Genomic DNA, 21,270 nt, shown 5'->3' on the forward strand with positions numbered 1-21,270 from the left:
AATGCACGTCTGTGCACACAAACTAGGAATTTTTTAAAATCAGTAAAACTGATGTGGAAAATATGGGCTTTTATACAAGTCAATGGGAATACGTGTGCAAGTAAGGGATGTAGGATTATATGGCGCAAACCTTTCAATGTCAAAGAAGCAGTGTCTCTCTTCCACACCACAATATCAACGCCTTTACATATTTTCCTGGTTGAAGAACCTAACAAATTTCAGATATTCCTTCACTAACGAAGAATAAATCGAATACTGTAAGATAAATTGAGACTTAATAAAAAAAATGCTTTGTCTGAACCTCACTCCCCAAACATTCCACGCTCAAGTCTCTCTCACTGAAACGAGTCTGATCAAGGATCCAGAGCTTCAATATGTTTAACCATTCAGATTTGGATCTGAATTTGGCAGTGTGGGCCAATCTGCAGGTATCATGATGATCATAATGAGTATTCATAATGAGTAAAACTGTAGTAAATAGTGTGGTGTTTGCTGTACAATACTAAACAAATGATGAAGGTAGTTACACTGTATAATTGGCAGTCTTAGACGTAACAGCAGTTGCCCCTTCTGCAAATTCTGCATCAAAGGAAGGGGCCTCCCTTTTAAACACATCATTTCACAGTACGAAATATTTACTTCAATCCTTGGTTAATGGCAGGAATTTTACACCAGGTGAACTACCATTGTTGCAGAGCCCCACCTGTTCACCATGACTTCCACGTTGCATCATCCATTTCCAGCATGGCATGACTAATGGCTTTGATGTGCTATCTTTCACAGGCTAAGCTAGTGATTATGCAGGAATAACAGTACAGAAGCCTGAATTCTTGAGAGCTTGATAACAGTACCTGCAATCTGGTTTACACTGACATATATTTTATCATCCAAGGTTTATTTCATTTGGCCTCTATTTTAGAATATCTCTGATGTACTCATCCGTGAATTCCAAAACAAGCCTTTGGATCTCTAGCTAAGCTTGGCACAGAGCAGGGCGTGGCTGAGAGAGAGGAGAGCAAAAGTAGCTGTATGCCAGCTTTACACACCTCGTGGCTGCCTTAACTTGTGCTAGGCAGCAACTGCCCTCCATGGGTATGTCTGCACTGCACACTAAGCCCAGGATCTGACTCAGCTTTAAGTCCAAGCCCCCCTTCTGTGCATGCACAAATCAACCTGATTAGTGGCAGCAAGCACCTCTGCACCTGGGTTGAAGGACCATCCTGGAGGGGATGGGTCAGAGGCCAAGTTCTGCTGTGAGTTGGGTCCAAGCCCTGTCACTTTACAGTGTGCACACAGCTCAAGCAGCAGACCTGAATCAGACGGTCTGAGTAGTACCGTATGGACGCGTTCACATGGCTGTGCGACCTGGGTCCAGCAATTGTAAACCCAGGTGTACAATGCAGTGTGGTCCCTCAAGCACAGGCTTCGAAATACTGATCCCACATGCTTGGGTCCCACAGACACAGGTTTACAAGTGCAATGTAGAAATACCTCACAAAGCCATTCTGGCAGCCAAGGACTGCCAGTGTACAAGGACGCTCCAGCCATGTTGCCTACATGAGCTATGATTTCCCTACACTGAGGGCATCCGGTTGGTACAATGCTAAGATGGCTTTGCAGCTGACACAGAGCAGCCACAGTGTGGCCAGAATCTGGCTCTGAACTGTTTAAACCTAACAAATCGAGAACTGTCAAATTCTCCGACATTTCTGCTGATGCTCATGGAAAAAACCCAGTTCTCTTTGGTAAATTTCCATTAGGGCAGGTCCACCAAGGTTTCTAATAAGAACTATCTTGTTTATAAAAGCTCCTAGATGTATTGAAGATTCACAGTGGAGCAATTATTTAAAATATTCTTTATGGACTATGTCAGTGTATTTCTCATTTCTAGCTGAATTTGATTAAGAAGTTCTCTTTCAGGGCTATTGAAGCAACCATGATTGGTTTTTTCACTGGCATGTTGTTATCTGTCTTTTTTTTCCCTCTTCATTCTTTGATCTACAGAACAGTATAAAAGCCCATATTTTCCACATCAGTTTTACTGATTTTTTAAAAAAATTCCTAGTCGCTCTTAAAGCACTGTTTTAATATATTTTACTCCAAACAGCACTTCAGATTAACAATGTGGAAATGAAAGTTAAAGACTTTTTCAGTGCTTCAGCAAGCAGTTAGTATCTTGCTACAAGTAAATGAAACAAATAACCAGTAATTTTCTTTAGATTTTTTGCATCCTTTAAGACTAAGGACCTGATTTGCACAAAAAGTCAATGAAGTTTCATTATTTCAGTATATTGTTGTTAATACAATGTACATGCTAAACTCTAGTAAAGACAAGCCTGAATCTCTTACACTAATAACTTGCTCTGGATTGAGTTTCTCAGCAGGGCAGCTAAAACAACAAATTTGCGTGTACAAAGCTTGGCTTTAATGTCTTCAGCAAATGAGAAAAAGATGACTATAGGATTTCTCTCTCTCCCCTCCAACCTTCCATTTCATTTTGCAATACAGTTGTAATGGCCACCATAAAATAAAGCATGAGCTTATACTGTCATCTCTGCTGCTTTACAGCCTAATTATCACAGCTCATTGAAGCGCACAAAATATAGCAGTCTTGCTAGTCAACTAGTTATAGAATTTAATAAAAAAAGAAGTTAGGGTTAAGAGTCTGACTGTACACCCACAAAAACAGGGGAGTTTTACAGTGAAGATGCAGTAATCCTCGACTACAGTAGCATCACAATGGAGGTGATACTGAAAAAGAATGAAAGTAGAAGGCATTTCCTAACTCTTTCTAAAAATAGTCCAAAACCACACCGAAAGTCAATGTATCAGACTAGGAAAAAAAATCTATGCAAGAGAGGTTTATGTAACTAGATATGACACAAATATTATTTCACTACACTCATAGCTATTTCCCCGAAGGGGGGTGGGTGAGCTTGAGAGAGACACTGACCCCAGAATAGCCAGTAGCCTGGGGGTTAGAGCTGTTTATTAGAGCCAGGATGAAGAGGATTTACAGGATACCAGAATAACCATAATCCATTAACAACCTCTCTGATTCTGAATGTACAGATACATCCAGCTAAAATTAATGGCATCTCCGGCAAATATACTTTGTCTATGCTAGCCTTTCATCAATTCGAAGATCATAGTTTATTTTAAATTACTACAGGCCGGGACCATTTTTGTCCAGGGGTGAAGAGTTCAAGGCCAGGTTCACGTATAAAGGAAATAATTTTGGAGAAATGAAGTGGGACAATGTTGAGGCAGTCACTGCTCAAATTCTTGAAATTCTCTGTGTGTATATTGCGGTAAAAAGTTTGATGCTACTTTGTTGAGGTGCAGCTTGATTAATAGTGGGAAATAGGGATCACAGAAATATGCTTTATTTTGGAATTATTTTCAATGGCAAAGGAACTTGTCATGTAGATGCTGAACTTGCTCCCATTGAAGTCAGTGTCAAAGATCTCGCTATTATTAATTAATCCCAGACGCAAAAAAAATGTTAACATGGATTTAAGTCTGAAAGTACATATAAAATAAATAAATAAAAATACAAGGATGTTGCAATTATCCCCAAACGAAGTATTATAAATCCAAGAAATTCAGAGTTAAGGGTACACTTGAAAAATATTTTAAGTTTAAAAAAAAAAAAAGTACCCAGTTCAGGCACGCAAACAACCTTAACGCTGCTCTGTTACGGTGCCCTGCAATAAGCAGATGATTGCAATTATGGCATTGGTCCCAAATTAGATTAAACTGACTTTTAAAAACACTTTTCTTCATATTTTATTTCTCCTCATGGTGTCACGACAGGTCACTATATGGACTGTACATCTGAATGTAGATTTTCATCACGGAATTTCCTTCATTTTAACAAATTATTTAAAACATCATCACTAATTTTAAACAAGAAACCCTACCTGGCTCCGCGTGTCCCTGCAGCTCCTAGGTGACAGAGAGGCCAGGGGGCTCCGCACGTTGCTTCTACCACAAGTGCTGGCTGCGCAGCTCCCATTGGCCGGGAGCTGCAGCCAATGGGACCTGCGGGGGCACGACCTGCACGCACATGCATTGCGTGGAGCCCTCTGGCTCCTCCGCCTAGGAAGAGCTGCAGGCCCATGCCAGTGAGAGCCGGGGAGCCCCCCACCCCAAAGTAAGCACCCCCGCACCCCGAGCCCTGAGCCCTATCCCACACACCCAAACTGCTGCTGCTGGCCCAGGGGCTGCCCGGCTCAGGCAGCCCCTGAGCCAGCACCAGCCACTGCAGAAGTCACGGAAAGTCATGGTAACTCCGTGACAGACTCGCAGCCTTAACTTTAACTGTATGGGAAATTTGAGTCTGTGTTAAGATGGTTTGGGACAAAGAAGAGCCTGAGGCAGATGATAAATTTTGTGAAGGACCCAGTTGTTAATTAATTTTAACTTCATGAACTAATTCAGAGATTTACTTGTAAAATCTCAAAAAAAATATTTCTGTACTCAGAGAGTAAGTGCTGTAGGTTTGAGAACAATACACTGTATTTTTCCTATAAATCAAAATGATTGAATCCCATCTTCAGGTGCAAAATGGAATTTAACCTTATCTACAGAGTTGCCGCCAGCACCTCCATATTTTAACATCTATATCCTGATGCCTGAAGGCCAAATTAGGCAGGGGTCCATTGTACTAGACGCTGTACAGACAGATCATAAAAGTCAGAGAGCTCATTGATTTCAGTGGTGCAAAACTAGGCCCGAAAATGCTTGAGCCTGTAAGCATTAATAGCCCTCAACACACTTGTTGAGCTCAACAAGCTGGGTGGACCTTTAGGTCCTGATCCTGTAACCTGATCTGTGTGAGCAGACCCCTACACCGGGCTCCAAGGGTTCAAGGGTTACAGTCCACCTGTGTGGATCGTAGTACAAAAGAGTGGGATCTTAATGAGCTATGTAAAGATGTTAGAGGGTTTGCTTTGGAAATTTAGAGGTTGTTAAAATTGTCAGTGGATCACTGTGGAATTTTATTTAAAGTAGTTATCACTCATATTTTTGAAGTAAAAAGTAAGAGATACATTTTTAACTCTCTTTAATGCACTTAAAAAAAAAGTAATTAGCCAAAGAATAGTAATAATTAGCCATTCATGCATGCCCCCCACAGTTGGTTACAAAGTAGACTGATCATGTGGAGATCATGTATAAAATCAGGGTTCCAAATAAGGAACTTTTGGAAAGGAGACTGGTGGGTTAGGAAGCTAATATTAAGAGCCAAATTCATCCCTGGTGTAACTCCACTGCAGTGAAAGAAGTTAAACCAAAGATGGATTTGGCCTGGCGCTTTTAAATGCAAAAATGACTAAAAATGTGAGTTAAGCATTGAGTTCTGACATTATATTTGAATTTTCTGACCTCTGTCACTTTGTATCACATAACATTAACATTATTTAAACCTTATTAAATATAAAAGAATCTAGAATTCAGTCAAAATTCTTTTCTCTTTACAAAAGAACAAGAGAGAGAAATCTCACCACTCTGTTTACGTGAAAGGAATGAGTGAATCAAACCTCTAATCAGGTAAAAGGAAACTAGGATAACGGATTTAGGACCTTTCCTGGATTTCATATTTTTATTCAACATTTTCCAAGTTGTCTCAGAAAGAAAGATCAAATTAAGGTGAACTGTAGTAATTATCTTAGCCAATATATCATACATTTTTTATCCAGCAATTTGCCTCTCAGTTTGTTTTGTTTTAAGCATCTTATTTTCTAGCTATAGAACTGTTTAATTAGTTTGTGATTTAGTAGCCTAGTAGTGCCAGCATTTGGTAAGGAGTTTCAAAACCATTTCTGGGAATAGGAGAAACCTTCAGATGCTTGCTCCTATATATGAATACATAAACTTGGGCCCTTTTTATCCCTTGCTCACACACCCTCTATCTATATAATAAAATACCGAGATTGTCACTTCGGTCTGAGTCATTGTGAAGTAATGGAGACAGCGAGAAGCATGGTTGTGACCTCTTTTTGTTTAGGATATCACCAGGTTCAATCATCCAATTTTCAAGTTCTCAACCATTTTCAGTTTTTTACAATTTACATGTTACACTTGTATGACAGCACATGCTTTCACCTAGTTTAAAAATTAGCTTGATCATTTACTTTCTTTCTGATGACTCTTCCTTTTGATGTGCTGTTAGACTGCATGAGAAAAGAAATTTGTCACCTGAGTGAGGTTGGGGTAGATGGATCTAGATCGGAATGGACTTCTAGGAATGTTACTACGAAGACAGCACAAATGCAAAGCAGCTAAAATCGAAACCACTTTATAAAGCTTCCACAAGTTAATTTTCTAGATTTGTTTGTCATTTCTCTAACAGTGGTAACTATAGGGTTCCCAGGTGCCTGGTTTTTAGTCAGAACGCCCAGTGGAAAAGGGACCCTGGTGGCGCCGGTCAGCACTGTTGACCGGGCCATTAAAAGTCCAGTTGGCAGTGCAGTGGGGTAAGGCAGACTCTCTGCCTGCCCTGGCTCTGTGTGGCTCCTGCAAGCAGCTGGCATGTCTGGCCCCTAGGCAGAGGGGCGGCCAGAGAGGCTTCGTGCACTGACCCTGCCTTGCACACCAGCTCTATAGCTTCCATTGGCCGGGTGGGGCATGTGGGCACGGGCAGTGTGTAGAGCCGCCTGGCCCAGCCTCTGCCTAGGGGGCGCAGGGACATGCTGGCTGCTTCCAGAAGCCGCCTAAGATAAGTGCCGCTCAGAGCCTGCACCCGGAACCTCCTGCTGCACCTCAACCCCCTGCTCCATCCCAGAGTCCCCTGCTGCACCCCTCATCCCTGGCCCCACTCCAGAGCCCGTACCCTCAGCCAGAACCCTCATCCCCTTCCACACCCCATCCCTGAGCCCCCTCCCACACCCAAACTCCCTTCCAGAGCCTGCTCTCTGCAACCCCTCCTGCACCCCAACCCGCTGCCCCAGCCCGGAGCCCCCTTCTGTACCCCAAACCCCTCAACCGTGGCCTAGAGCCCCTTCTGAACCACAAACCCCTGGCCCCATCCCAGAGCACACAACCCCAGCCGGAGCCCTCACCTCTCTCCCACGCCCCAGCCCTGAGTCCCCTCACCCCCTGCCCCAGCCTAAAGCCCCCTCCCACACTCCAAACCCTTCGGCCCCAGCCTGGAGCCCCCTCCTCACTCCACACCCTTCATCCCTGGCCCCACCCAAAGCCCGACCCCCAGCCAGAGCCCTCATCTCCTTCCGCACCCCAACACCTTGCCCCAGCCCAGTGAAAATGAGGGAGGGAGGATGGAATGGGTGGGGCAGGGCCTTGGAGAAGGGGTGGGGCCAAGGATTTTGGTTTTCTGCAGGCAGAAATTTGGCGACCCTAGTAGTAACTTTAGTAACAGAGCCAGACTTGTTTTAAAACAACTTCTTCACAAAGAAACTTCTTTGGTCCATCAATATAATGCAGCAAGCCCACTCTTAACACACACTCTTAGAGGACTCACCTGAATTACTAAAGTTGCTTTATGCTTCTTGCTGTACATACTTGGCTTGAATCCAACAGTCATACGGGTTCCAACAGTGTCAAGTGGAAGAAGTTCCCCAGCTTGAGGCAAAACAACGAAGTCTGGGTCGCTTCCTGGCAGGAAGTATGCAGTGAATGGTTCCGGATACCTAAAGAAGAGTGTAAAGGTATATTGTGACTCTTACATATGACCATTATGCAATTCTATTTTAAAAATAGCAGGTATCCTGTTGCAGTAGACATGGAAATATACATGAATGCTGCCATGCAGCTGTGAGTCATGATACTCGATAGCTTATGGGATGCATACTGAATAATAATGGGACTGTTGCCCCTTTAATGAAAAAGGAAACACAACTGATATGTAAAGACAGCTCATCCTAGTAATAAAAAAATAACCCATTTTACCAGGTACCAGTAACAATAGTTTACCACGTTGGAGCAAAAGCTGCTTGGCTGACTTACGTAAAACTCCCACTGATTTCAGTTGGAGTTGCGTGAATGGCAAGCAGGATTTCAATCAACCCATTTTATCAAAAGCAATGCCCTATGAAGACCACAAGAGTACCTTGTTTAATAAGTAAAATTTAGTGTGTACACTTGTTATACTTATAAGAAGCACATGGGATCTTTATAGGGGAGAAGGCAGCACGCCACATTTATTGAGAATACAACAGTGAGCATATGCTTTTCAATCACACACACACACACCAGTTGATGTTTATAGTTACCAGTGCAGAGTCTGGATCAATCTAGTGGCCAGCCAGATTGGTCGCAGAGGGAAGCAGGGCTCTGTTGGTCGCGATCTGATGGTCCTGGAGTATGACAAGATGAACCCAAAGTCCCATGGCCAAGCACCCTGTTCTTGTAGTCTTTTTTCTCTGTTGAAGTCTATGGATTTTGCTGTGTCAGTTTGTGACCGGTTCCTCCTTAATTGGTGTATCTTTTGATGTTAACATTCCAAAACATCTCTGAGAGGGTCATCCTGTCCTGGTTTTGATTTAATCAATTGTCTTGTCTTTCAGGGTGCCAGCCTCCACCTCAGGGTCATCAATCTGCCCTTCCTTCATTATGGATGCACGTTGATGGTTCTCTGATGTTGTTAAGTCTCCTCACTCCTTCCTTGACCATCTGGCTATAACAATGGCCTTCACACCTTATCTTTTCCAGATGCATACATTCCTCATTCACACAAACAGTCTTTCACAGAGACCTTTAAGAATAGAAACAGCAGTATTTTATATCAAGGGAAATGACGCTGTAAATTAAAGCTTACTACATCTTATAACCAAAACACTTCACATTGGGGCCCAGGCCTTCAACATTCCTCTAGTCTGCTTAACACAGACACGATATAAGATCCTATCTCTTACTAACTAAACCTTAAAACAAAAACTAAAAGGGCCTAATTTGTGATGCATGGGAAACAGAATCTCTCACAGTTCCAGAGGGTCATTCCTTTCTGCTATTCAAAATGGGGTGGCTGGTAGAATGAAATCAAGACATACATTGATACCTTCATTCTTATAGTACAATTATACAATTCTGTTCCTACAAACTGGAGGGTAGGGATCATGTCTTTCCGTGTTTTCTGTGAAGCAACTACCCACCTTCTTCAGATATTGTTAAAGAGGGAAGGGATCCTAAGTGCCTTGAAAGGAAGACAGAGAAAAATTGCTCCTTCCTATCCCCCCTTCCCAAATTACTTCCATACTTTTGTACACAAATGTTTTATATGTTAAATCCAGCATTTTAAAAACTTTGTTAAATAAACAATGCCTGGATAGAGTGAGTCTTATTCCACTGACACTATGGTGATGGGGCTTTATATGAGAGATTTTTTTCTATTACAGCTATTGTTGGATTTGGTGTCTAACAAGTTTCAGGATAGTACAGACGCTCTTGTGGAAATCCTGTCTGATTTTCAACAAGGATAATGGTTGGGCAGTACAAAAGATAAGTAATAGTTTCCCTCTCTCCAGTTCCAAATTGCAGACTCTCTCTCACATCTCTTTAGGGACATCTCATCATTAACTTGGTGTTAACATAGTAGAAATTTGATTCCTTTTTCCCACCCAAAAATTCTCCTTCCTTCCTTTTTGTTACTGATGACAACTCCACTATCCTCCCTGTCATCTAGGCTCATAACCTGGAGGGTCATCATCTGCTCCTCCTTATCTTCTTCCATCCTGTTTGTGTCCAAATCTTGCAGTTTCTTCTTCCACAATGCTTAAAAGATCTGACCCTTCCTCTGTCATGACAGCCACAGCTTTCTTCTGTACCTTGATTACTGCTATCTCCTCCTCCTCCAGATACAGGTTTCGATGACAACCTCATCGCCTCCTCCAGTCCATCCCAACTGTGGCTGTAAACATTTTGGTGTCCTTCAGTCTCATAGCATCTTCCACCTTTGCTGGCTCCCTTTTGATGATTGCCTGGTCTGTTCTTTCCCTCTGAAGCATCTGTCATTGGCCACTGTTGGAAGACAGGATGCTGAGCTAGATGGACCATTGGTCTGACCCAGTGTGGCTGTTCTCATGTTGTTTTTCCATCAGGAAATTTAAATTTGTTGTCCTTGCCTTTAAGGTGCTGCATAAACATTCCCCACCCTACCTGAACTAGCCTTTAAGGTGCTGCATAAACATTCCCCACCCTTACCTGAACTAGTCTCTTATCACACTGGCTGCCCCTGCCCTGTCCATTCTTCCAAATATGCCAGTCTTGATGTCCCATATTCCTTTTCTCCCACAACTATCTCTGGGAAAGTGAGAGCATTAAGATGGGATTTAAGTGAAGCGATGGTGGTGTCTGGCAGACCACAAAGGGAATGCATTCTATGCCTAGGGGCAAACATGAAAAAAATAACACGTGAAGAGAGGGGAGAAAGGGGGATAAAACATAAAATAGCTTTTGGCTTTTTTCTAAATAAAAATTGGCTTACCTATGAATAGCTAAAGAAGGAAGAGGAAACAATTAAACAACTGGAGAATGGGAATATCATTATTGTCTCCTCTTCCTTCTATCCCCCATAGTACAGTATTATAAGTGCCATGATTAAGGAGACTACATCTTAGTTTGTGAAACTGAAGAAACAGTCTATGAACAATTCTTCTTTGAGATGTTGTCAACATCGGTGTACTCATGGGTTCTCATTCCCAGGAACAACTTTGACTTGCATAACTAGCTTTTAAAAAGAAAATCTCTCATTCATAATTCAGCTACTTAATATTTTATGGTGGATCCTTCCTCTGTGGAAATGTCCCACATTTGCTGGCGTGCTCCATGTTAAGGAATCCATGTAGAATTTACGTTGGGCTATATTATGCTGCTGCTGAAGAATAGTTCTCCTTTCATGAGAAAGTTTGTGAATGATTTTCTTGGTAATGAACATAGTATTTTTCTTCTAATAAGTTATAAAGAAGCAAATAGTTGTTGATTTTATAGTACCCAAAACTGTGCCAGGCAACTAACTTAGGACATGAAAAGACACAATCCTTTCCCTCAAAGGCCTACAATATAACTAATAATCAACTTTAACATAGCTACTATGTTAAATATTTTAAGATGGACTTGCCCAGCAGCTCTGTTATTAGTGAAACATGTTACCATAGAAGAGCCCCAGGTTCAGTACCATCCTCCCACTTCCCAGGCCAGCAGAGACTAAGGGCTGGTCTACACTATACAGTTAGGTCGACAGAAGACAGCTTGTAGATTTCGGTGCAAGGTCAGAGCCCGTTATGAACAAAGAGATGTAAATGTATCTTCCAGCCTTTGAGTTTTATAATTACTGTCACAGGCTACAGTAATCAAGGTTGGATATTAATGACCAAGCCAATGTTAACACCCTTCTTAACAAATACGGAATAGCAACTAGAAAATAAATCCATGGTACCAGCAAGAGTGAGATCCAGTTTTTATTGTGTATTTTCACCTTTTGGTTTACTCCTTAGATTATTCTGTAAGTAGCAGTTTATGCTAATTTGTATTCAAATCATTCTTGATGTTGGATATTGCTAAACCTAGATGTTTTAATGAATTCTAGAAATCTATGTTCTAGATACAAAGAAACAAAAGATCCTTCTGCAATGTCTATAAAAATCTTTTTTAGGCCCACCATATCTGTTTTACAGCCCTGAATGTATAACATAGTCTTCATTATATTATGGCCTTTGCAAAATATCAATGAAATTTACACTAGTCTTCCTTAAACCTGTCAGTAAGGTAACACTTTCTCACTTCAGTTTAGGAGATGCATTCCATATTGATTGCTGCCCTTTGATTTACAGCAGGTTTCTCCTCATAATTTACAGGGGCTGAAAGCTGTGTTTGAAAACCCAAGTCTTCAGGGAAAGTCATAGGAGTTATGCTCCAAATATTCTTTTTTTTCTAGTAAGAGAAGAGTAACCTATGTTACTTATTTAAAGACATTTAACTCCATGGGAAAATAGTGCTTGCAATTTGTGAATGCTACGGTGTAGTTTCAACAATTGTTGAATTACTGCAAGTAAAGCTCATAATGACATTGTGACTGATGGGTACTCTGAACAGAGGTCTAATAGACTACCAAATTCACATTTCTCAGAAGCCTTATTAGCTATTATAAAATTCTACAAAGCTAAGTTTTATTTGAAAAGCACAGGTTAGATGATGGGCACTTTTCAAGAAAATGATGACATTAGAGAATAATAACGTCTCCATCATCTATCATCGATTACATTTTGTACCTGTCTGAAAGCAACTTAGGTTTAATCAATCACTCTATGGCATGTGCCTTAGACACCAAAAGAGATTTTAACTTCACTGATGACCCTGCACCCTTGGAAATATAGAATCTTTAAAACTCTAAAAGCAGAGTGACAAAAGCCTGGTTACATGGTGAAGTACCTGAGTCAGGGGAGGAAAGGACTTTGGTGCCTCCATGTTATGAAAATAGAAGCAGATCTGGGATTTTTCACACCTTCTTTGCTAAAGTAAGATTTCCTTTTTATTTTTCTTTGTAAGGATAGCTAGATATGCAAACTGGTGAGTTACTTCCCCCATTCCAACTCCTTTACGAACTGACATTTTAAATATGCTAAACACCACATTACTAAAAAATATATGATTATAAACTTTTTTTGTAAAAGCGGCAAAGAGTCCTGTGGCACCTTATAGAGTAATAGACGTATTGGAACGTGAGATTTAGTGGGTGAATACCCACTTCGTCGAATGCATGTGGACGTCACATGCATCCAACAAAGTGGGTATTCACCCACGAAAGCTCATGCTCCAGTACGTCTGTTAGTCTATAAGGTGCCACAGGACTCTGCTGCTTTTACAGATCCAGACTAACACAGCTTGAAGCTTGGAACTTTTTTTGGTGACCCTGCTTTTAATGTTCCAGTATCAATATTTACACTGTGTCAACTACAGCCTCAAGAAAAATTAAGAGCTCAGTCACTATTTGTCCTTTATAACTACACTACATGAGAGATACCAAGTTAAAATATTCTAATTACATCTCTGGATTGTTGGGAGAATTTCATAGAATTGTCATGAGGGTGAAAGGAGTCCAGGAGAGCTGGCTGTATTTTAAAGAATCCTGCACTTAGAACGGAAGAACCCAATGCACCGCTACAGACTACGGACCGAATGGCTCGGCAGCAGTTCTGCAGAAAAGGACCTAGGGGTTACAGTGGACGAGAAGCTGGATATGAGTCAACAGTGTGCCCTTGTTGCCAAGAAGACTAATGGCATTTTGGACTGTATAAATAGGGGCATTGCCAGCAGATCGAGGGGCGTGATTGTTCCCCTCTATTCAACATTGGTGAGACCTCATCTGGAGCACTGTGTTCAGTTTTGGGCCCCACACTACAAGAAGGATATGAAAAAATTGGAAAGCATCCAGCAGAAGGCAACAAATGATTAGGGGACAGGAACACATGACTTATGAGGAGAGGCTGAGGCAACTGGGATTGTTTAGTCGGCAGAAGAGAAGAATGAGGGGGTATTTGATAGCTGCTTTGAACTACCTGAAAGGGGGTTCCAAAGAGGATAGATCTAGACTGTTCTCCGTGGTAGCAGATGACAGAACAAGGAGTAATGGTCTCAAGTTGCAGTGGGGGAGGTTTAGGTTGGATATTAGGAAAAACTTTTTCACTAGGAGGGTGGTGAAGCACTGGAATGTGTTCCCTTGGGAGGTGGTGGAATCTCCTTCCTTAGCTGTTTTTGAGGTCAGGCTTGAGAAAGCCCTGGCTGGGATGATTTAGTTGGGGATTGGTCCTGCTTTGAGCAGGGAGTTGGACTAGATGACCTCCTGAGGTCCTATCCAGCCCTGATATTCTATGATTAGATTGAATGACATCAAAATCCAGAACTCATTTTTGTGTTTATATATATATACACAGAGAGAGAGAGAGAGAGAGAGAACACTTAATAAATGAATTTGCTTGCAGCATACATAATTAAATAATTCTGGCATGCTGCTAATTCTACTAAAATACAGCAGTTTAGAGTCAGAATTATTTTTTCAAAGGTGGCAATGTAAAACAGGCTTCATTTTTTCCTTCAGAGGTGTGAAAAGCATTGACAAATGTATAGTTTTTAAAATTAGAAACAAATTACAGACACAAACATAAAGACAAAATGTCCTGTGTACCATTCTTTAGGCAGAACTGAAATTAACCTTTGTGACCAAGAAACTCCTTTATAACAAATTAACGCTGCATAACAGGGGTGGGTGGGTGAACTGATAGGTAAAGTAAGAAGCAGCTTGAACCTATAATCATGCAAAGCTCTGAGAATTAGATTCATATAGCTAACTCTGCCACATCCAGTCCTGTCCTACTTTCCTGCTCATTAAGGAATCCTTTCCCAGGAGAGCTCGTAGAACATTTTTTTGCTGAAATGATATTCTGTCAAAAAGTGCCCTTTTTATAAAACCAAGATTTTCTCTGAGAAAATTTCAGTATTGCTGAAAAATTTGGATTTTCCATCAGGAAAATTGGAATGATGGTTCCTGGGCTGCTTGAAAGTGACGGAAGCTTTCCTGAAGTGCTGCTGAAGCAGAAAGCCCTGGCGCTCTGCCTCCCTACCTCTCCTGAAGCTCCAGGAGTCACTGAGGCGGCGTGTAATGCCATTTGGACTGCTCTGAGGCCAGGGACAGCAGGGTCTGTTGTTCCAGGGCAGCCGCACTATGTGCACTGCCCCCGGGTGGGATCCCAGGGTTTCCAGACTCCCAGGCCAGCTGCCTCCTCGGGCTGCCCACTCAGCAGTCATGAAATTTTGAAAAAAAAATCATCATGTTGTGATTCAAAACAAAATGAACCAGAAATCTGACATTTCAGCCAGCTCTATCTCCCAGTTTTACCCTAAATTCAACTCTACCTCTTTTCCACAGTTGGAAAATCACTTACACACTTCAATACGAACTGAACATATTATACACACTTATCTTTGGGCGATATTGTGTGGGATTTTCATCTTTTAAGAAGTGTATATATTTGAGCCCGAACAAGTTGAACAGATCCACTTAAATTCTGAATTTATTGCCTTGTGGTTGCCAGATTTATCCTCCCTTCCTCATACTGAGTAGTCCCTTACTCCATCAGAAGCCCTATTTTCTTCGACGTACAATGTGATTCCCTTACTCATGATGAGTAGTATTTTACTACATGAGTAATTCCACTGAACACTGTGGTACTACTTATGTAGTAAGGTACTAGTCAATGTTAGTAAGGGTGGCAAAATCTGGTCCTAAGAGAAGCTTTTTGATTTTAAAAAGATACTAAAAATGTTTACTTCATGGGCTGGGGCTAGCAAATCCTAATCCAGGCAAAACTCTAATTAAGTCACTGGGTGATTTCCTCTGTTAAGGTCTGAAAGATTTTCAAACAAAATTTTTAATTCCTTTTCTTATATTTTATGTTTTTTAAACCTAAGTCATTTGAGTTATACAAGCATTAAATGACATCTGTAGCATATAAATTTCTTGAGTGTTTTTTAATTTTATATTGAATAAGAAACTCGCTATATTCTAAATTTTAGTTGGACACTTTTTTTTTATTCCTAAATTATAAACTCCTCTTTTTCTTTTGTGGGTAGGTATTGGGAAAAACCTCCCAAAGCTGGAGGTTTGCAAAACAATTTCTGACATAGCTTGCAGTACAGTACTGGGAACATTCACTGAACATGGGGGTGTGGAGGCGGGTATCCTTTTCCATTTTAAACACGATTATAGTTTCTCTGACAGGGAAAAAGTCTGTATTGCATCATGGCACCTTCATTTATATAACCGTAATGATTCAGACTTTATTATACCTTTTTCAAGAACATTAGGTCTCTTCACTACTATCATACACCTACCAGCAGATTATAACATTGCCAGAGCAATTGCTTCACTTTTGTTCCCAAAACAACCTATTCTCCTGCAGCTGATAACTTGAGCTTTGTGATAGAAGGCTTTTGCAGTGTCTTGAGGAATCATCACCACTGACAGCCATCTAAAAGCTGGAACAACTGTCCATCTCAGATGTACTGCTCTTGGAAATAAGCTCTTTAAAAAAAATCAATAAGCGCCAAGGACATCTTTTTCTGTTGGGGATCTTACAATGACAAATTTGTTATATATGTTAACTATCTGCTTATCTGCCAGTGTACTGACTACACTTACTAGACATGCAATAAAAAAGCAAATTAAAAAGGGAAAAAAGCAACCTCGAAAACATTCACATATTGATTTAAATGGTAAGCCTCATACTTTTGCTTCAAGCTCATTTTTTCCCAGTAGCTTTAAATTATTCATAGGGGAGCCATATAGTTGAACATCACCTTCTTGCTGTATTAGGGACTAATATGTGTTTTAATACTATACTTTTATACAATTGTAATAAACACACAGAAATTAATTACTTTAAAATCAGATGACTACTGATAATTTTCTGCAGGACTAATAAGGAGACATTACTATATGTGTACCATTATGAAAAATGTTGCTGTAGATGAAAAAAATCATTGTCAAAGTTCATTTCCTTTATCAGATTAAAAAGTATATTAGAATTGGGCTATTGACTGTTTACATAACAAAACCAAAAGGAACGCAAACAGTGCAAATTGAGGGAAATAATACAGCTTTTTAAAACAGCTGCATCTTAGTAAAGATATTTGATCACAGTTCTATCTTTATTCTGTAAATGCCTTAGTGGTGTATCGTGCAAATTTTACCCCTAATACGTTCTAATGCACATAAGCATTTTAGGGCCAAACCCTGGAGAAATCCTAACTCATGGAACAAGCCCACACATGATTATCTTTCAGAGTCAGCAACCTACCCCAGGGTTGTAGAATGCCTCAACTTCCACTATCACACCTTCAGGACAGCACTTGTGTACTGCATCACTTGCATACAGGGGCACTGGAGGTAATGGATGGTGACTGATGTCACAAGATTCACCCCTTTCACTCTGCTCCTCTTGTCCAAACCCATCCTGTTTGATGTATTTCTCTTCTGAGCATGAATCCCATCCTCAAAACCTGGATATATGCTTTATCTTTGAGAGCATTACCTTGTCTGACTTGTAAGCCGAAAGCCAATCACTGATTCTTTGTTTAAGCCGGCTGCTTCAATATTGATGACATCGTCTACTTCTGGCTCAGTGGCAAGTAACAGTATTGGAAACTTCCAGACACCACCTGTAGTGCACCGTATCACCAATGTTGCTGAATTCCTTCAAAATTAAGTTAAAAATATCATTACAAGGAAGGCATAATGAACTATAAGGTCAATAAATCAATGTCCAAAGTGCAAAGTAAGCCTGTGTTTCTGCAAAATTGCAGTGTATCATAATGAAAATTCAGTTGGCTCTAAATTGGAATGTAAATTTTTTATGCTGTATACCATATTATCAGTCTTACTTTGGAATGGAATGTCAGCTAAACAGCCCATCTTGTTTGCTGTATGTTAGTTTTACGAAGAAATGACCTAATGCAGAGGCAAAACAATTGGTGCAGCTGTGAGGCGTGATTCTTTTACTTACATGGTGTGACTCCATATATTGCAATGGAGTTACCCCAGATTTACACTCGTGTGACAAGAATATGGGCCCCAATCCACAGAGGGACTTTAAATGCAGAGTCACAACACTGAGTGTCACAATGCTTAACTTTTGGGTGCCTAGCCAGCCAGTGGACTTCACAAATCCTTGAGCTAGGCACCTAGGCTCCCTGCAGTGGCTAGCTACAACAGTGAAAATGGTTCAGTCCCATCAGGGCCTACGAGATTATGGGTACCCAACCAGCTGGAGCACGGCATTTCACCTGGAGCACAGGGTCACAATGGCATTCACTCACATTTGGCCTTTGTGCCCCTCCGTCAGATGGAAGGGTAACTGGGGTAAATTTGAGTGAGTGACATTGCAAGTTGGCACACGAGGTTGCAGCATGACTCAGGTTTGGCCTGGCCACCCTGCCTTCGTGATAGGCACCAGTTTGCAACGCCACTCATTGCTCTAATTTGGTCTGTGCCGTGTGAATGTGGGAAAAGGTGATAGGAGCAAATGGAGCTGCTGGACAGCTAGGATAGAGAGGAACCACCCTAATCCAGGAGCAGAACACTGAGCTGGGGGTGTTGATAAGTGGCCAGAAAGGTCCTGGGTCAGGGAGTGAGGGGCTGGGTGTGAGTTGTTGGTGGGCTATGGGGTGAGCAGGGAATGTTGAGGGCTATGGACTCTGAGGGGTTGGGGCAAGTGGGGCATGTTGAGGAGTGGAGGAGTGAGTTGTGGGGACTGTGGATGGAATAGAGTATGTTAGCAAGTGTTGGGGTCAGGATTCCGGGGTGAGCGGGTACTGCAGAGTCCTGCACCCTACACTAGGTATGGCCACCAAGGAACAGGTAGATACGAATGGTTTCTTGGATTTCCCTTTGTCACAGGGCTCCAGATTCACCCCAATTAAAACAAATTAGGGCTGTCAATTAATCACAGTTAACTAACGCGATTAACTCAAAATTTTTTTAAAAATTAATTGTGATTAATAGCAGTTTTAATCACATGGTTAAACAATAAAAGAATACCAATTGAAATTTATTAAATATTTTTGGATGTTTTTCTACATTTTCATATATATTGATTTCAGTTACAACACAGAATACAAAGTCCACAGTGTCACTTTCAGGTGACACTGTAAACAAGAAGCATGCAGCATTATCTCCCCTAAATGTAAACAAACTTGTTTGTCTGAGTGATTGGCTGAACAAGAAGTACGACTGAGTGGACATATAGGCGCTAAAGCTTTACATTGTTTTATTTTTGAATGCAGTTATTTTTTATACATAATTCTACATTTGTAAGTTCAACTTTCATGATAAAGAGATTGCACTACAGTACTTGTATTAGGTGAATTGAAATACTCTTTCTTTTGTTTTTTACTGTGCAAATACTTGTAATCAAAAATAAATATAAAGTGAGCACTGTACACTGTGTTGTAATTAAAATCAATGTATATGAAAATGTAGAAAAACATCCAAAATATTTAAATAAATGGTATTCTATAATTAACAGTGTGATTAATTGTGATTAATTTTTTTAATCGCTTGACAGTCCTAAAACAAATGTTAAAAAATAATACACAAACACATAGGGACACTTTTCCAAGAGAGGTGGTCTCTCCTGGCTCCTCTGGATGCCATGAGACTTGGATTTTGATATTGGTGTAAGTTCTTAGTTGATGTTGCTGGGGCTGTACCATTGCAATGCTCCACTCTACTTAGTACAATGATACACACATAACCAGAGTAACAACTTCACAGAACCTTCCCAAACCACATCTAAGATGAACCACTGGCAGCTTTAATATCAAAGCATCACAATGGAAAAGGGCAAGTATACCCCAAATATTTGTTGTTAGAAGAAAAACAGAGAGGGGCAGAGCAGAGAGAGGGACATATAGGCAGGAGTGGAAAGACAAAGGAATATATTGCGCCCACTACTGCCAGTAAGTCTCATAGCAGATATGGATTCTTTAGAGGTTCAGGAACAGAGACTTACCTCATTGGTTTGTTAGGTGCAAATACGATATTGAAGGTCAGTGTTATAATCCCAGACTCTGCATCCCGATCTTTTTTTACCAGATTTATAGCAACTGAAGACTCTAGCTGAGATTTAACTTTATTAGATTCATATTGAATTTCATACAGAAATTCATCTGTTGTAGAAAAACCTAAATGAAACAAGCACAGAAAATCAATTTGTGAATGTTCTAAATGCAAGCATTCTTTTTAACAGGATTATAATTGTAAAGATGTGTTTTGGTACTGGGCATGACATATACCAATTAAGAAACAGATAGGTATGTAAAAGTGGAGACATCTGCTTTCTGGTTGAAAAGGGAATTTCACTACTTTCCATTGGTGGGGTGGAGAATCTCAGACAAAAAGAGAGAGGAAAAAAAGGGAAAATCACTCAGGAGAAGCTTAATGCTTATACTTCTGCTCTGATGATCAATGCTCTGGTTACCACTTTCACAGGCAAGAGGGGTATTTCTAATTCATGAGACAAAAGTACGTTAGAAGAGCATGATGCTGTTTACTGCTAAAGCCACTAGGGTACTATCCAAAAATCCCTCATTTGGAACATCACTGTTAGTGCTGGCTGCCAACTAGAGAAACAGTTGCTGTACTGAAAAAGCAAAGCTGTCACTCGCAGCCTGTTTTCTCTCAACCACTGTAGAATCTATTAAAAGAGCCATGAAGCAATGATGTAAGATTAACCATCTGAACATCCTGAAGCAAGTATTAGAGCCGGTAAAAACAGCAGCCTGTCTCTGTGAGAATCCACTGCGTACCCTGGGCTCTATTGAGGGGGAAAATAATTGAATAATGGGGAAGTATGTTGCTGATCCACTTAAATTAGAAGTATTAAGGGCCATGTTTCTGGGCTATCCTAGTAAAAAAGATGTGAATTATATTGGGAGTGGATTTTTATTTGGCTTTCAGATCCTAAATGAAGGAAAGAGATGTGTAAGCAAAGAAAAATTCAGGAGGAAGTAGCAGCCAAAAAAGGGACCTGGTCTCTCTGGGAGTTCACCAATGCTGGACCTGTGGCTTTTGCCTCTGGCTTAGATTCTGAAAAAAACGAAGAGCGAGTACAGAGAGTAGTACACCACATGCCTTACTCCTGCTGCTCCTCTATTAATAACAAAATTGATCTTAATCTATGTTCAGTTTGCTATTCCTCACTTGATACAGCAGTAGCCATGATAAAGAGATGTGGCCAAGGCGCACAGTTAGAAAAGTGTGATATTAAGTCTGCATTTCAGTTGCTCTCTATTCATCCCAAGGATTTTGTTTCCAGTTTGAAGGTTACTACTATTTGGATTGATGTTTGCCAATGGGCTGTTCCAGCTCTTGTTCAGATTTCGAGAAGTTTGCACAGACCTTGTTGTTTACGATTGTAGGAGACATTGGGAAGAAGGTTGGGGTCTGGATCCACGGACATTCTATTATGCATTGGGTCCACATGAGGGCAGCCATGGGTATGCGCTGGAATCAGCACACGCCCCTGCTACGCTCTGAGGGCTGAGCTGTAGCCACATGTCCTGATTACTCACCTGGACAAAAATAGTCTTGCAAGTTGCACTAGCTTAAATTTAAGGATTAGAGGGATGTGAGCTGACTATGCATTTATGGCCTCACGCTCGATTGGTTTAGTCGGAGATGCTTGAAAGACGAGTTTTGCGGGTGGCCATTGAGCCAGCCTGCATTGACAGTATATGGAAAAATATGAACCGTGAGGT

At 40.9% G+C, this 21,270-nt stretch overlaps 1 protein-coding gene across 1 annotated transcript in view; it reads right to left on the bottom strand.

The window, feature by feature from the left end:
• The window catches only part of CFAP47 (cilia and flagella associated protein 47), a 635,949-nt gene that overhangs the window by 9,104 nt on the left and 605,575 nt on the right, over positions 1-21,270 (bottom strand). The window contains exons 61-63 of the mRNA XM_074968655.1: positions 19,524-19,695; positions 17,046-17,207; positions 7,484-7,652 (exon numbers count right to left, since the gene is read on the bottom strand). Coding sequence (XP_074824756.1) covers positions 7,484-7,652; positions 17,046-17,207; positions 19,524-19,695 — 503 coding nt within the window. The remainder of the gene's footprint in view (positions 1-7,483; positions 7,653-17,045; positions 17,208-19,523; positions 19,696-21,270) is intronic.

The sequence above is a fragment of the Natator depressus genome, chromosome 1, assembly GCF_965152275.1.
Source record: "Natator depressus isolate rNatDep1 chromosome 1, rNatDep2.hap1, whole genome shotgun sequence".
Lineage (NCBI taxonomy): Eukaryota > Metazoa > Chordata > Testudines > Cheloniidae > Natator > Natator depressus.